The 18100-nt window shown below is 41.2% G+C and overlaps 2 protein-coding genes across 3 annotated transcripts; one reads left to right on the top strand and one right to left on the bottom strand.

Moving 5' to 3' along the window:
* Nucleotides 1-645: 645 nt before the first annotated feature.
* On the top strand, nt 646-4610 carry LOC139393754 (ADP-ribosylation factor-like protein 2-binding protein). Of its 2 annotated transcripts, XR_011629799.1 has the most exons (8): nt 646-775; nt 916-985; nt 1116-1177; nt 1276-1382; nt 1508-1593; nt 1876-1972; nt 2137-4150; nt 4183-4607. XR_011629799.1 is itself a non-coding variant. In XM_071142102.1 (7 exons), the coding sequence occupies exons 1-7, from the start codon at nt 757-759 to the stop codon at nt 2242-2244; spliced, it is 549 nt and encodes a 182-aa protein (XP_070998203.1). In that variant the 5' UTR covers nt 646-756; the 3' UTR covers nt 2245-4610. The 2 variants fall into 2 exon arrangements, 1 of the variants encoding a protein (XP_070998203.1); XM_071142102.1 differs by having other exon boundaries at nt 2137-4610.
* Nucleotides 4611-4646: 36 nt separating this feature from the next.
* On the bottom strand, nt 4647-16006 carry LOC139415906 (plasmolipin). The gene is made up of 4 exons (XM_071164070.1): nt 15749-16006; nt 12696-12866; nt 8415-8531; nt 4647-5459 (listed from the first exon to the last, which is right to left on the bottom strand). The coding sequence occupies exons 1-4, from the start codon at nt 15890-15892 to the stop codon at nt 5352-5354; spliced, it is 540 nt and encodes a 179-aa protein (XP_071020171.1). The 5' UTR covers nt 15893-16006; the 3' UTR covers nt 4647-5351.
* Nucleotides 16007-18100: the final 2094 nt, after the last annotated feature.

Genomic DNA, 18100 nt, shown 5'->3' with positions numbered 1-18100 from the left:
CAGTGTTTCCAGATTTCTATGAAATATGACCTATAATTAAAAACAATGAGTGAAATAGTTTTCCTTCCAAAAAATGTTAAGTAATGATCTTAAAAAGCAGCTTTTTTTGTGTTGGAATGTTGTGGAAGTGCCCCAACAACAGAATGGTGTGGGTGTAAACCGGTCATTAAAACTATTCATGGGAGCTCATCCCACAGAAAGCGTTTCTCAAACAGTCTTTTTTTCTCCAATGTATGCTTTGACTACAAATACGATTATAGGATGAGTCAACATTATTTGGAAATATAAACTTTTAAAAGTGAGATTTTCACTGGATAGTTACTTTAATGTTATGTTGCTTGTCAAAGATGCCATTATTATTGACATGATTTAGCCATGGCCTACATTCACAACTAAACCCATCAGTCAGAATGAATTACATGATATGTACTCTGCATTATCATGGGACAGAAAAGGGAAAATTAATGTACAGTCCATGATTGCAATAAAGGACTTAAACGCACTTAACATTAATTTCAGTTTACACGATGTTGAGTGCCTGACCCATAGAGGTGCTATCAAATTATTATACTTCTCAATTCTATGGCCTGACCGTACTGTACTCTACTGTACTTCCGGAACTAATCAGCTGGGATCTGTTTCTTTACCGGACTGAATTTACTGAAGGGAGGTTTTTTTTGTTTGTTGCCTTGGTAGCGATTACAAAAAATCAATCAGCTAGACAGCTACGTAGTTTGCTAACTAAATAGATTAAGAATGGACGTTAAAGAGCGAAGTGAGTTATTGACTGATTTTAAATCATACGAAAATAGCCAGAGAAATATAAAAATGATTGCTCAGCTAGGCTAGCTAGCATCAAATGTTGAAATGCTATCGTTATCTAATGTATTATGCAATGTCTTGTCTTTTTGAAAGATCCGCTGGGTGGTGGCGAAAACATCGTTGAAATGGTGGATTTGGATGAGGAGAATTTTGCTGTTTCAAAGTATGTATGTATGTGTGTGTGCATACGTGTCAGTATGTCTATGAGGAAGTGAGTGAGTGAAGTAACGTTAATTTAGAAGAGAATGATTAATGTTGATATGTTTGGTTGCTGACTGATTTACCCTCCCCAGCTCATCAGATTCAGATGCAGCCTTTGATGCTGTCATTGGGAGTATTGAAGACATCATCATGGGTAAATTGGACAAAAAAACTTTTATTGTGTTCTAGACATGTTTTAGTGTATCAACGTTAAATGTATAGCTCGCTAATGCTACTCAATTTTCTCCTCAGAGGACGACTTCCAGCACATGCAACAGAGCTTCATGGAGAAACACTACCTGGAGTTTGATGACTCCGAGGAGAACAAACTCACCTATACACCCATCTTCAACGAATATGTAAGGCACTATACTCTGTTCATCTGCCTGCCTCATCATCAACTGTCAAGTAAGGTAGAAGGTCTGAAAAAACGATCTATGTGAACGTGTCATACATATTCTGATATTTACTTCTACCTCTTCAGATTGAGCTGCTTGAGAAACAACTTGAGCAGCAGCTGATGGAGAGAATTCCCGGTTTCAACATGAGCACATTTACTCAGCTACTCAAGTATGTAAACCATTTCCACTCAGGAGTAACCTTTTTCGGTTACAGTACCACCAGCTCTTTTGTTCTTCCAGTAAGCCTATGGTCTCATGAGTCTTCACGAATACCCCCAGGGGTCCTAGCACCCCTCGTTGGGAACCACTGCACCCTGTGACACATTAGGCCAGTAGGTGGCACACCAGGCGGCACATTGCCCCATGTAAACCAAATACATCTAACTGCAGAGTGCAAAGTTTTTGTTTCTCATTTCACAAAAATACATTTTCACTCTTTTCTATGTTTCAGGCAGCACAAAGATGAAGTGTCAGGAGACATCTTCGACATGTTGCTTACTTTTACAGACTTTATGACCTTCAAGGAAATGTTCATTGATTACAGAGCAGTGAGTAAAAACTCAATGTTTGGAATTGGATGTACATTATATTATGACAGTATATTTTAGGATATGTATGTACTAGTGATTTGTTGAGAGAAATTTGTGTTGAGGATTCTGTCTATTTGTGGTTGTGTGATGTGTCACAGCACCCATACCTCCTCTGTCTGCAGGAGAGGGAGGGCCGAGGGCTTGACCTCAGTGATGGCCTAGTGGTGAGGTCTCTCAGCTCTACATCCTCCAAATCCATCACCTCCAGAACAACAACAAAACTGAAGTAACTAATGAAGAGTCATCCCCAAACACATGACCAATAGTACACTGTGCTGCTGACAACAGAACATAATTGTCTTGCCCATGCCCTCCAGTCACAGGGGACCACAGGGAACATCTGTCTTTCCCACAGCTTTTGTATTTGAACTGTTGTAGGTTTGCAATGGGAATGGTATCAGTCAGGTTGGTCTTTGTTTTACAAATAGCCTTTCTCTGGTTAAGATAGACACCTTTGTCCTCAGGGTGGGGTACATCGTGTTTTATTAAATTTGTGCTCAATGACTTGAGTTTTGTGCCTGTTACATTATTAACACGTATGCCAGAAGGTGTTTGTAGGTCAAGCATTTTAGACAGACTAAACAGTAGCCTAGTTGCTCAGCTCTTGGCATTGGTGGTTAGGAGAACTATATGCACCAGCAATGGCAAAACACTTTAGAAATGTTTTTTTTATTATTGTACTCATAGCCCTCCACAACAAACAGTATATGAAGCCTGAAAGAAGCAACCTGGTACATTCAGTCCTAGGCTGTTTGGTCGATGGTGCTTTCTCAGATCCTTCTTTCTCATTTGAACCAATGGGATCCCTTTCTGTAAAATAATTTCAATAATATTAGTACAACATTTGTCCTACAGTGGGGAGAACAAGTATTCGATACGCTGCCGATTTTGCAGGTTTTCCTACTTACAAAGCATGTAGAGGTCTAATTTTTATCATAGGTACACTTCAACTGTGAGAGATGGAATCTAAAACAACATTTCAGAAAATCACGTATGATTTTTAAGTAATTAATTTGCATTTTATTGCATGACATAAGTATTTGATACATCAGAAAAGCAGAACTTAATATTTGGTACAGAAACCTTTGTTTGCAATTACAGAGATCATACATTTCCTGTAGTTCTTGACCAGGTTTGCACACTCTGCAGCAGGGATTTTGGCCCACTCCTCCATACAGACCTTCTCCAGATCCTTCAGGTTTCGGGGCTGTCGCTGGGCAATACGGACTTTCAGCTCCCTCCAAATATTTTCTATTGGGTTCAGGTCTGGAGACTGGCTAGGCCACTCCAGGACCTTGAGATGCTTCTTACGGAGCCACTCCTTAGTTGCCCTGGTTGTGTGTTTCGGGTCGTTGCCATGCTGGAAGACCCAGCCACGACCCATCTTCAATGCTCTTACTGAGGGAAGGAGGTTGTTGGCCAAGATCTCGCGATACATGGCCCCATCCATCCTCCCCTCAATACGGTGCAGTCGTCCTGTCCCCTTTGCAGAAAAGCATCCCCAAAGAATGATGTTTCCACCTCCATGCTTCATGGTTGGGATGGTGTTCTTGGGGTTGTACTCATCCTTCTTCCTCCAAACACGGCGAGTGGAGTTTAGACCAAAAAGCTATATTTTTGTCTCATCAGACCACATGACCATCTCCCATTCCTCCTCTGGATCATCCAGATGGTCATTGGCAAACTTCAGACGGGCCTGGACATGCGCTGGCTTGAGCAGGGGGACCTTGCGTGCGCTGCAGGATTTTAATCCATGACGGCGTAGTGTGTTAATGGTTTTCTTTGAGACTGTGGTCCCAGCTCTCTTCATGTCATTGACCAGGTCCTGCCGTGTAGTTCTGGGCTGATCCCTCACCTTCCTCATGATCATTGATGCCCCACTAGGTGAGATCTTGCATGGAGCCACAGACCGAGGGTGATTGACCGTCATCTTGAACTTCTTCTATTTTCTATTAATTGCGCCAACAGTTGTTGCCTTCTCACCAAGCTGCTTGCCTATTGTTCTGTAGCCCATCCCAGCCTTGTTCAGGTCTATAATTTTATCCCTGATGTCCTTACACAGCTCTCTGGTCTTGGCCATTGTGGAGAGGTTGGAGTCTGTTTGATTGAGTGTGTGGACAGGTGTCTTTTATACAGGTAATGAGTTCAAACAGGTGCAGTTAATACAGGTAATGAGTGGAGAACAGGAGGGCTTCTTAAAGAAAAACTAACAGGTCTGTGAGAGCCGGAATTCTTACTGGTTGTTAGGTGATCAAATACTTATGTCATGCAATAAAATGCAAATGAATTACTTAAAAATCATAGAATGTGATTTTCTGGATTTTTGTTTTAGATTCTGTCTCTCACAGTTGAAGTGTACCTATGATAAAAATGACAGAACTCTACATGCTTTGTAAGTAGGAAAACCTTCAAAATTGTCAGTGTATCAAATACTTGTTCTCCCCACTGTATGTAGCAGTCTTTACTGAGAATAATATTTTAAGTGTTTTAATTAAATGTATTTATTTCACTGGTTTGTACATAGTCTTGTGTCCCATTGCCTGTAAATAAGTGTTTCAAATAAAGACATGAAATAATTTTGTAAAATCACAATCTACTTTATTTGAAAAGGTGTACTGATATGGATAAACAATTAACATGATTCTCTTGGTCTTCACAATGGTGAAAAAATAATATATAAAAATATGTTTCTGAACGTGTGTTGCACACAGACCGTGTAACCCATTGGGATTCCTGTGTATCTACAAGTATTATAATAATTAGGTGGGTGCTTACATTTGTCCTATTTCACACATACACAAATGTGTATTATACACATGTGAATTAGAAATGTGTTTTTTGCATATCACCACCCCCACGTCAGCTGATTTTTCACCTAGTTGGATCAGGGATTCGAAACAGCGAACTTTCGGTTACTGGCCCAACACACTTAACCGCTAGGCTACCTACCTCCTTTATTACAGTATAAATAGATGTATCATTCATTACACTTTCCTACAGTATGTGATCATAGTGGTTATGTTATGTATGGGAGCATGTATGTGAGTGAGTCATGATGAGTGAGTGTACTGATGGATGTGCAGTGGTAGGGTTACCATAGCAACACACTTTGAAAGGGTCTGAAAAATGCATCCAGTCTTCACTCCAGTCACCATTTTGACATTAAAAAAAGGCTATTGATGTCCTGCTTCTTTTTTAAAAAAGTATACCGTATATAAAAACACTCGTCCTTTGATGAACAGGTTTGGAATCTCCTCTACTTGTCACACTGTTCGGTTCACACTGTCCAAGTCTCTCTGTATGGAGAGGGTTTATCAGGTCAGATAGTAGAGTAGTCCTATGCAGGACCAGAGTGGCTGGCTGCATTACCTCCATCCCCCTTCCATGCCAAATAGGAAAATAAGGTGCTGGCTCCATATAACAAAGTCACCACAATGCCAAAAAACTGAACAAGAGACAAACACATAGTAAGAGACAATCAGATGAGAGAAGAATGTTATTATCATAAGATACAGTACATGCCTGCGTTAATTATTCTTCCTCGAATGTCAGTTAATTGAGATTGTTGAATCTTTGACTAGCAATGTTGATGATATGCAGGCAGGCTGCCAGTACTAGGTGCCAGATCTCTTTGGGCTGTAGCCAACTCCTCTGTCATCATTTGTTGTCATGCCATATGCCTTGCAACAAAAATGACACAAACATACAGTACCAGTCAAAAGTTTGGACACACCTACTCATTCAAGGGTTTTTCTTTATTTTTTCTACATTGTAGAATAATAGTGAAAACATCAGAACAAATAACACATATGGATTGATTCACATACAAATCCAAATATATTTTATATCTGAGATTCTTCAAAGTAGCCACCCTTTGCCTTGATGACAGCTTCGCACACTCTTGACATTCTCTCAACCAGCTTGACCTGGAATCCTTTTCTAACAGTCTTAAAGGAGTTTCCACATATGCTGAGCACTTGTTGGCTGCTTTTTCTTCACTCTGTGGTCCAATTAATCCCAAACCATCTCAATTGGGTTGAGGCCGGGTGATTGTGGAGGCAAGGTCATGTGATGCAGCACTCCATCACTCTCCTTCTTGGTCAAATAGCCCTGACACAGCCTGGAGGTGTGTTGGGTCATTGTCCTGTTGAAAACCAAATGATAGTCCCACGAAGTGCGAACCAGATAGGAGTGCGTATCGCTGCAGAATGCTGTGGTAGCCATGCCTGTTAAGTGTGCTTTAAATTCTAAATAAATCACTGACAATGTCACCCGCAAAGCACCCCCACACCAAGCACCCCCACACCAAGCACCCCCACACCTCCTCTTCCATGCTTCATGGTGGGAACCAATCATGCGGAGGACATCCGTTCACCTACTCTGTCTCACAAAGACACGTCGGTTGGAACAAAAAATCTAAAATTTGGACTCATTAGACCAAAGGACAAATTTCCACTGGTCTAATGTCCATTGCTCGTGTTTCTTGGCCCAAGCAAGTCTTTTCTTATTGTTGGTGTCCTTTAGTAGTGGTTTCTTTGCAGCAATTTGACCACGAAGACCTGATTCACGCAGTCTCCTCTGAACAGTTGATGTTGAAATGTGTCTGTTACTTGAACTATGTGAAGCATTTATTTGGGCTGAAATTTCTGAGGCTGGTAACTCTAATGAACTTATCCTCTACAGCAGAAGTAACTCTGGGTCTTTCTTTCCTGTGGCGGTCCTCATGAGAGCCAGTTTCATCATTGTGCTTGATGGTTTTTGTGACTGCACTTGAAGAAACTTTCAAAGTTCTTGACATTTTCCGGATTGACTGACCTGCATGTCTTAAAGTAAAGATGGACTGTCGTTTCTCTTTGCTTATTTGAGCTGTTCTTGCCATAATTTGTAGTCTTTTACCAAATAGGGCTATCTTCTGTATACCACCCCTACCTAGTCTCAAAACAATTGATTGGCTCAAACGCATTAAGAAGGAAAGAAATTACACAAATTAACTTTTAACAAGCCACACCTGTTAATTGAAACGCATTGCAGGCAACCACCCCATGAAGCTGGTTGAAAGAATGCAGTGTGCGCAAAGCTGTCATCAAGGCAAAGGGTGGCTACTTTGAAGAATCTTAAATAAAACATTTAACACTTTTTTCATTACTACATGATTCCATATGTGTTATTTCATAGTTTTGATGTCTTCACTATTATTCTACAATGTAGAAAATAGTAAAAATAAAGAAAAACCCTTGAATGAGTAGATGTGTCCAAACTATTGACTGGTACTGTATATTGTAGCTACATTCTCCCCAAAGCAAAAATAAAATATTTGATCTACATACACATAAATACTGACCCCTGACCTACATCAAACTGTGATGTGTGTGAAAATAGGAGGAGAATCTTTATTGGCTATAGTCACCTGGCTACTGTTTTCCTGGGTTGTGAAAGGAAGGAGATACAAGTCTTTGAACACGCTATGATGTAGGATCTTAATTTGATCACCTTGTTGTAGGAGAACTGTAGTGTATTTGAGGTTTAAAAAGGCTTGTGAAGTTTTTAATATCCATTTAGATTTTGTTTTTCTTTGCGAAAAATGTATCAACCCCAGAAAAAAATGTCAATTCTTATAATAATAATAATAATTCACATTTCCTGTTGCAGTAGGATTATTTTCCTGCTGTAGCAAACTGGCTCAAATTAAGATCCTACATATGTATGCATGGTGAAACATTAACATGTTAGTAATTTAGCAGACACTCTTATCCAGAGCGACTTACAGGAGCAATTACTGTTGACAAACCCTGTTAGATATACTCTAATAGCCCTGGGTCTTGTGCAACAGGGCCAACGTTATGGTGACTGGCTTGTTCCTCCCAGGAAGATCAACGGGCTTGGTCATGTGCCTCATTGTAAATAGCAAATGGACTCTGGCCAGGATTGCCATGGAGAGAGACCACACCATAAAAGCACATCTACCTTATATTTTTTCTAGCTCCATCTCTCTTTATCTTTGAACCTGTCACAGTCAGGTGTGCACATGACGCATCAGTCCTGCCTCTTTAGTCAAACATTTAGGAGTGCCAGAAAGTGGAAGGGCCAGAAACACACTTTTGTGTTTTCTATTCATCCTAGCCAGAACATAGATATCAGCACATCCTGTTGAAGGTTATCTTGTGACTATACAAAAATGTGCAAGTATTGAACGTAATGTACTCAGTCTCAATCTATGTGGCCCTATGTAAGGGAGCGCTTGTTTAAACAAGGGCTTCTCATGTGTTTCTGTCGCTCATCAACTGATCAGAACTGGTCAACCAATTAACAAGTAAGCTAGCCTACATGTGCCTATGTTTCAGTCTAGTGTCTGCATGTCTTTGTATATCTGTAGATATTAAGTTGTCTGTTCTAGACTTACCGCAGCAGCTGCCATATGGCCGTAGAAGTATGTTGAAATGTAAGGAGCGACTGATGCAGCATTGGCCAGAAATGCTGTGAGGTACAAAACGGTTGCCATAGCATTATACACCATAACCTACAAGATAGAAAACAGATGTTGATGAATACAGCCTACATTTTATTTCAAAGTTACTTTACATTGAATAACTATTACAAAATAACTTTGAAATAAATGTATAGCAAAAATGCAGCATAGCAGAGACTACACGGGTCATTCTACGACAATGGTGACTTTCCTGTCCCCCGCCTTAACCACCAGGAAAAACAATTTAAAAAGTCAGATATTTGTTTAAGTTTTAATTGAAGTGTTTTATTGTTAATGAAACATATGTCAGACAGTTATATTGCAAAAATCTAATCAAATCAAATATATTTCAAATCCAATCAAATGTTTATGTGCCGAATACAATAGGTGTGTAGACCTTAGAGTGAAATGCTTACTCAGAAGCCCTAACCAACAATGCTTTAAGAAGTTTTAAGAAAACAAATGAAAACAAGTGGAAGGAATCTTATGGCTTAGGGGTAGAAGCTGTTAAGAAGCCTTTTGGTACCAACACTTGGCGCTCCGGTACCGCTTGCCGTGCGGTAGCAGAGAGAAGAGTCTATGTCTAGGGTGGCTGGAGTCTTTGACAATTTTTAGGGCCTTACTCTGACACCACCTGGTATAGAGGTCCTGGATGGCAGGAAGCTTGGCCCCAGTGATGTACTGAGCTGTACGCACTACCCTCTGTAGTGCCTTGCGGTCGGAGGCCGAGCAGTTACCATACCAGGCAGTGATGCAACCAGTCAGGTTGCTCTCGATGATGCAGCTGTAGAACCGTTTGAGAATCTGAGGACCCATGCCAAATATTTTCAGTCTCCTGATGGGGAATGGGCTTTGTCGTGCCCTCTTCACGACTGTCTTAGTGTGTTTGGACCATGATAGTTTTTTGATGATGTGGACACCAAGGAACTTCAAGCTCTCAACCTGTTCCACTACAGCCCTGTCGATGAGAATGGGGGCACAATCATCTCCTTTGTCTTGATCACATTGAGGGAGAGGTTGTTGTCCTGGCACCACACTGCCAGGTCGCTGACCTCCTCCCGGTGATCAGGCCTACCCCTGTTGTGTCATCGGCAAACTTGATGATAGTGTTGGAGTCGTGCCTGGCCATGCAGTCATGAGTGAACAGGGAGTACAGGAGGGGACTGAGCACTCACCACAGACAGGCCCCCGTGTTTAGGATAAGCGTGGTGGATGTGTTGTTACCTACCCTTACCACCTGGGGGCGGCACATCAGGAAGTCCAGGATCCAGTTGCAGAGGGAGGTGTTTAGTCCCAGGGTTCTTAGCTTAGTGATGAGTTTTGAGAGCACTATGGTGTTGAACGCTGAGCTGTAGTCAATGAACAGCATTCTCACATAGGTGTTCCTTTTGTCCAGGTGGGAAAGGGAAGTGTTGAGTGCAATAGAGATTGCATCATCTGTGGATCTGTTGAGGCGGTATGCAAATTGGAGTGGGTCTAGGGTTTCTGGGATAATGGTGTTGATGTGAGCCATGACCAGCCTTTCAAAGCACTTCATGGCCACAGACGTGAGTGCTACGGGTCGGTAGTCATTTAGGCAGGTTGCCTTAGTGTTCTTGGGCACAGGGATTATGGTGGTCTGCTTGAAACATGTTGGTATTACAGACTCAGTCAAGGACAGGTTGAAAATGTCAGTGAAGACAGTTGCCAGAGTACACGTCCTGGTAATCCGTCTGGCCCTGCGGCCTTGTGAATGTTACTTGCCTCGAAGCGAACATAGAAGTAATTTAGCTTGTCTGGTAGGTTCGTGTCACTGGTCAGTTCGCAGATGTGCTTCCCTTTGTAGTCTGTAATAGTTTGCAAGCCCTGCTACATCCAACGAGCGTTGAAACCGGTGTAGTACGATTCAATCTTAGTCCTGTATTGACGCTTTGCCTGTTTGATGGTTTGTCGGAGGGCATAGCGGGATTTCTTATAAGCTTCCGGGTTAGAGTCCTGCTCCTTGAAAGCAGCAGCTCTACCCTTTAGCTCAGTGCGGATGTTGCCTGTAATCCATGGCTTCTGGTGTGGGTGTGTACGTGCAGTCACTGTGGGGACGACGTCATCGATGCACTCATTGATGAAGCCAGTGACTGATGTGGTGTACTCCTCCATGCCATCGGAAGAATCCCGGAACATATTCCAGTATGTGCTAGCAAAAACAGTCATCTGCTTCATCTGACTACTTTCTTATTGACCGAGTAACTGGTGCTTCCTGCTTTAGTTTTTGTTTGTAAGCAGGAATTAGGAGGATATAGTTATGGTCAGATTTTCCAAATTGAGAACGAGGGAGCGCTTTGTATACGTCTCTGTGTGTGGAGTAAAGTTGGTCTAGAGTTTTTTCCCTCTAGTTGCACACTGTTAGAAATGAGGTAAAACGGATTTGAGTTTCCCTGCATTAAAGTCCCCGGCCACTAGGAGTGCCCCCTCTGGATGAGCATTTTCCTATTTGCTTATGGCTGTATACAGCTCATTGAGTGTGGTCTTGGTGCCAGCATCAGTCTGTGGTGGTATATAGACAGCTACGAAAAATATAGATGTAAATAGTGTGGTCTACAGCTTATCATGAGATACTCTACCTCAGACGAGCAAAACCTAGAGAACAACACCAGATGTTGTTTACAAATATACGTAGGCCGCCGCCCCTTGTCTTACCAGAGGTCGCTGTTCTATCCTGCCGAAAAAGCTTAAAACCTGCCAGCTGTATGTTAATCATGTCGTCGTTCAGCCACGACTCTGTGAATCATAAGATATGACATATTTTAATGTCCCGTCAGTAGGATATACGTGCTCGTAGTTTGTCTATTTTATTATCGATTGATTGTACGTTGGCTAATAGAACCGATGGTAAAGGTAAATTACCCTCTCGGTGACAAGGCACTCGGACTTTCATCCCCGATATCTCCATCTTTTCCTCCTGCGAATGATGGGGATGAGGGCCCTGTCAGGCGTCCAAAGGAAATCCTTCCAGTCTGACTCCATGAAGAAGAAGAATTCCTCCAGTACGGGGTGAATAATTACTGCCCTGATATCATGAAGCTCTTTTCGGTCATAAGACACGGTGGCAGAAACCTTATATACAAAATAAGTTACAAATAACACGAAAAATATATACACAATAGCACAATTTCTATTGCTATAACATGGGTCCTGAGATCCTCAAAAGGTTCAACAGCTACCACATCGAGAGCACTGGTTGCATCACTGCCTGGTACGGCAACAGAGGGTAGTGCGTACGGCCCAGTACATCACTGGAGCTAAGCTGCCTGCCATCCAGGACCTCTACACCAGGCGGTGTCAGAGGAAGGCCCTAAAAATGGTCAAAGACCCCAGCCACCACTACCTCAATTGGGCCGACCAACCAGTGCCCTCGCACAGTGGCTAACCGGGCTATCTGCATTGTGTCCCACCTATCACCTGCCAACCCCTCTTTTACACTACTGCTACTCTCTGTTCATCATATATGCATAGTCACTTTAACCATATCTACATGTACATACTACCTCAATCAGCCTGACTAACCGGTGTCTGTATATAGCCTCGCTACTTTTATAGCCTCGCTACTGTATATAGCCTGTCTTTTTACTGTTGTTTTATTTCTTTACCTATCTATTGTTGACCTAATACCTTTTTTTGCACTGTTGGTTAGAGCCTGTAAGTAAGCATTTCACTGTACGGTCTACACTTGTTGTATTCAGCGCACGTGACAAATAAACTTTGATTTGATTTGATTTGGAATTGATTACGGGATCGTAAAACGGCAGCCATCTACTTCAGCGCCATTATATACACAGATTTGTCACTGGTGTTGCCGTCACTGGTGTTGCAGTCACTGATGTTATGGTCACTGGTGTTACCGTCACTGGTGTTATTATAGAAAAAAGTGTTTTCTTTAATGTCAATTATTTCTAATCAAAAACATTTCTTAATATTATTATTAACGCTTTATGTCTTTGATTATATATGCAAATTAAATAGTCAAATTACATTCTGTAAAGCCTGAATCGCCATTAAAATATAGGTAACGCTAGTGACAAAAAAGCAACACAAGCATTTTTATTTTATTTAATGTAGTAAAAATACCAAAATACATCAAGCTGTTAAAACAGCCACAATTTTCATAGAACAACCCACTTCGACATAAGCCTGAGGTCAGGTCAGCAATCACACCAGAGGTTAGTGGATTAGGACACTCACCAACATTGGCCAGGGCACAGAGCTGAGTTTGTGATAGGCGCCAAAGAAGAGCATGAAGAAGAGGATAATGGTGAGCAGCCACAGTGTAACGGCTACAAACATCACCCAGCCATAGGCAGGAATAAGGGAGGAGGCACTGGCAATTAGAGCCCATTGCAGCAGGCCAAGACCCTGAGGAGAGTGAGACAGAACAAGAGACATGTTCAGAAACATTTAGCTGACATTTGAACAGGTGAACCTTCTATTGAGTCTCTGATCCAAGTCTTCACGCCAGATCAAGTCAGTGTAGAATACCTGGGAGTAATCTACACTACCCACTGAGCATTAATCAGCAGCACAGACAGGAATATAATAGTTCTGCCAAATGACCTTGACAGTATTACTTAGTAACCTAGACAAGATCAGGAGGGCAAACAGAACCTTGACAGTATTACTTAGTAACCTAGACAAGATCAGGAGGGCAAACAGAACCTTGACAGTATTACTTAGTAACCTAGACAAGATCAGGAGGGCAAACAGAACCTTGCCAGTATTACTTAGTAACCTAGACAAGATCAGGAGGGCAAACAGAACCTTGACAGTATTACTTAGTAACCTAGACAAGATCAGGAGGGCAAACAGAACCTTGCCAGTATTACTTAGTAACCTAGACAAGATCAGGAGGGCAAACAGAACCTTGCCAGTATTACTTAGTAACCTAGACAAGATCAGGAGGGCAAACAGAACCTTGACAGTATTACTTAGTAACCTAGACAAGATCAGGAGGGCAAACAGAACCTTGACAGTATTACTTAGTAACCTAGACAAGATCAGGAGGGCAAACAGAACCTTGACAGTATTACTTAGTAACCTAGACAAGATCAGGAGGGCAAACAGAACTCTTTCTCAATAGAAAAGCATAATCCAAATATGTATTTAGGGATCAAGTTTTGATCTGCAGGTTAACCCACATACCTGGTAAACGTGTCAAAGATTGATAATGGTAAGCATAACATCCTCATTCTTATACCCTCTCATATTGTACCTGTAACTTTAACCACTCAATATGACAACATTCAAATGAATTGAGTTTTAATAGTTGTTCTGTTTTTTAAATATTTGCATAAATCTACTTCCATTAAGTTTTGTCACATCGAATGTATTAATAATGAAACATCGGGTGCCATATGTTGTTACAAAACATTGATATATCTCAAATTGTCAATTACTTTTTCTTCTCTCACTATTGAGTTTCAGAGGTGTAAGCACACAAATAGCAAATATTAAAGTGTTACACAAGCTTTAACCTTTTACTGCAGTGGGCTAAATTAGTGAGGGCCAAACAGTGATTCTTAGTAGTCTTTTTTTAACTAGGCAAGTCAGTTAAGAATAAATTCTTATTTTCAATGACGGCCTAGGAACAGTGGGTTAACTGCCCGTTCAGGGGCAGAAAGACAGATTTGTACCTTGTCAGCTCAGGGGTTTGAACTTGCAACCTACTGGTTACTAGTCCAACACTCTAACCACTAGGCTACCCTGCCGCCCCAGTAGGCTTAAACAAATCTACTTCAAAACAGAAGTATGGTTATGAGAAGAAGACACCTGTACCATGTCGGATATAGAGTTGAAATGTATTCCATTTTGAGTTTGCATCCCAATATTACACTTTCTACACATCACAGAAGACTGAAATATAACAAAACTGTTTGACATTGAAACACCAGGTTTTCATCAGCTTATTAAAGAAATCTTAATTATGAAATTATGAGAAATATTAATAACATTCCACCCATGAGTCAAAATAGGTCGCTTTTGGTCATTGACAGCTGGAAAGGACTACAGTGTACAGTCATGTAGGCCTACGTTTGTCTACAGTGTACACGAGGACGTAATATTGCCAAAGTATAGGCCTACAGTCAGGAGAATTTCTACTTTTATACAGTATATGACTTAATTTAGCATGATCACTTCCTAAACAAATGTTTTTCAAACTAACCCCTTTTCAGGTAGTCCCTCGATTAATTTCTCTTCGCTCAGGACAGACTGGTACTGTGAAAGGCTTTATTAGGAGTAAATCTGAGGCCTAAGGCAGGTTTGTTTAAGTTGTGTCAATTTAAGGTGTGTGTGTTTGAGTGTGCCTGCCTGGTTTTGTGTAGGGTGTGTGGGCGTATATCCGTGAACTGTTAACAATCAACTGCAGTAAACCTATAATGAATATAGAAGATCCAAGATATGGGCTCACAAACTCATCAGGGTTCAAAATATCTGGCTGAGTTGACATGATTGAACAATACCATCACAGGGTCCAGCAATTCATATTAATGTTATTGTTAATGCTCAATTATAGTAGGAATGTGATGTCTTGTGTTATGAGATGTCTATAATCATGGGTAATGGCTGTTGACACACACATTTAACAAGTATGTACCACTATACTCAAGTGGAACAGTGTGAGTCCTGATATTTCTTTCTCATGTAATTATTGAAATGGCTATCAAGGGTGTGATATAAAGCCTAGTGCAGTGACCCACCTAGCCGGGTCAGTCACATGTACTACAGGTTCAAAGGGAGTGGTATCATATTGAAATATGTGCTTTATATATGACTCTCTGAATGTACTGTTAATTATCAATACATTATGTAAATATGTAAACATAAAACATATTCAAGACACAGGACGTTTTGCATAAAACAATTCTTAATTTATGTTATGTTAAAATAAAACAAGCTGTCACCTGATTAATGTCCCAGTGTGTGTCCATTACTACAACTCTTAGCAACCACTAGGTATAACTCAAGCCCATACAAAACAATAAGATAGAGGAAAACAGGGATTCTGAAAAGATACATAGATATAGATTGGCCTAGAAGATGAGGAGTAGGACAGAGAAAGAAGGAAAAATGAACTGGGTACAGGAGACAAAAACATTTATTGCTAGGTTTACTGCACTGTTGGAACTAGAAACACAAGCTGCACCTGCGATAACAACTGCAAATCTGTGTACGTGACCGATAAACTTGATTTGATGATGGATAAAGTAAATACAAAGGTGAAACTGGTATTTGTCACTCACTATCTCAGCCAACATCAGGATTCCAGGAATGCTCTTGATCAAGCCCAGGTCCATGGAAATACTGGCAAGCTGAAAGCTGGACCCTCCCTGTTGGGACTGGGTTGAGCTGGTCTCAGTGGCCACATTATCTGGAAAGTCTGACATCACTCCTTCAAATCCACACAATAATGGTCAACAATAACAAACAAACTTTCCTTTTGTCCCTAGTCAGAGAATAGAACCCTTCCAGAGCAAATATACAGATCTGGGGAATGCAGCCGTTGTTACCACCTGGGTTGCTTTTCTAGACTGGCAGGTGTCTTGTGTTTTTTTCTCTCTCTCTCTCTCTCTCTCTCTCTCTCTCTCTCTCTCTCTCTCTCTCTCTCTCTCTCTCTCTCTCTCTCTCTCTCTCTCTCTCTCTCTCTCTCTCTCTCTCTCTCTCTCTCTCTCTGACACATTAACACCAGCCACCAGTTTGAGTACAGGTAGGTAGGTATATACAGTTGAAGTCGGAAGTTTACGTACACCTTAGCCAAATACATTTAAACTCAGTTTTTCACAATTCCTGACATTCAATCCCAGTAAAAATTCCATGTTTTAGGTCAGTTAGGATCACCAATTTATTTTAAGAATATGAAATGTCAGAATAATAGTAGAGAGAATGATTTAGGCTGGGTTTCTGTACAGCACTTTGAGATATCAGCTGATGTACGAAGGGCTATATAAATTAATTTGATTTAATTTGATTTGATTTAGTCTGGCTTTTTTTGTGGCGGATTTGGAGCAGTGGCTTCTTCCTTTCTGAGCAGCCTTTCAGGTTATGTTGATATAGGACTTGTTTTACTGTGGATATAGATACTTTTGTACCTGTTTCCTCCAGCATCTTCACAAGGTCCTTTGCTGTTGTTCTGGGATTGATTTGCACTTTTCGCACCAAAGTACGTTCATCTCTAGGGGACAGAACGTGTCTCCTTCCTGAGCTGTATGACGGCTGCGTGGTCCCATGGTGTTTATACGTGGTCCCATGGTGTTTATACTTGCGTACTATTGTTTGTACAGATGAATGTGGTACCTTCAGGCATTTGGAAATTGCTCCCAAGGATGAACCAGACTTGTGGAGATCTGCAATTTTTTTCTGAGGTCTTGGCTGATTTCCTTTAATTTTCCCACGATGTCAAGCAAAGAGGCACTGAGTTTGAAGGTAGGCCTTGAAATACAGTGGGGCAGAAAAGTATTTAGTCAGCCACCAATTGTGCAAGTTCTCCCACTTAAAAAGATGAGAGAGGCCTGTAATTTTCATCATAGGTACACTTCAACTATGACAGACAAAATGAGAAAAAAAATCCAGAAAATCACATTGTAGGATTTTTAATGAATTTATTTGCAAATTATGGTGGAAAATAAGTATTTGGTCAATAACAAAAGTTTATCTCAATACTTTGTTATATACCCTTTGTTGGCAATGACAGAGGTCAAACATTTTCAAGTCCAGAAACTGAGATGACCATTGCATTTCATAGCCAGGTTCTGTAGTTAACGCACTAGCCAAGTGTCTCTCTTTGAGAAAACGTCTTGATTTTAGCCATTACCGTGCAAAGATATTACCTATAATACCGGCACTATGTATTTTTCTTTCTATCATGCATTGGCAGGCTACATTTTACATTAATAAAGCTGTTCTAATACAAGTCTAATTGCGGACGGACCCTTAACCATTTGTTAAGGCTACACCTTGTTCAGTCAACAACATGTCGCGTTCAGCGGGATGCAGTATTTTGGAACATTCAGATAGAAATATGCTATGTAGAACATACTGAATAAGGAATAACGTGAGAAGGGTGCAATTGTGGCCTGTAATTCCGGGCGTTCCTGCATGTTGGCATTCCTGCATCTGCAGGAACCCCTCTTAATACTTCTATTGGTCAATTTATAAACTAAATCCAACAGAAGAAGGGGAGGGGGTGACAATGGTAGCTAGTTAGCCTTACACTGGTAGACATTGTCCTTTGTCCCCGGCTGTCAGACACTGTTTTCCCGCAGTTCTGTTAATGACTGCGAGGGCAAGTGTTTGGCAGGCGGTAGAAAAGGAGACTGTGTGCTAGTTTAGCCAGCTAGTCCAGTACACAGCAGGCGGGAGAGGGTGGCGACGCATGGTGTCCCTAACAAGCAAGCTAGCTAGTTAACTAACACACGTGTCGCCCCAGCCTCCCTCCCTCCTGCTGTGCTAGCTGGAGGCGGGGGCAACTGGTAGACCGTGTCCTTCGCCTCCACCTGTCGGGCACGGTTTTCTCGGTTCATGCAAAAACCAATGGGATACAGGAATGTCCACATGCAGGAACGCCCTGAATTGCACACTATTGAATGTCAGCTCTA

This window comes from Oncorhynchus clarkii, chromosome 1 (genome assembly GCF_045791955.1).
Source record: "Oncorhynchus clarkii lewisi isolate Uvic-CL-2024 chromosome 1, UVic_Ocla_1.0, whole genome shotgun sequence".
Classification (NCBI taxonomy): Eukaryota; Metazoa; Chordata; class Actinopteri; order Salmoniformes; family Salmonidae; genus Oncorhynchus; species Oncorhynchus clarkii.
This window is presented reverse-complemented; position numbering and strand designations above follow the sequence as displayed.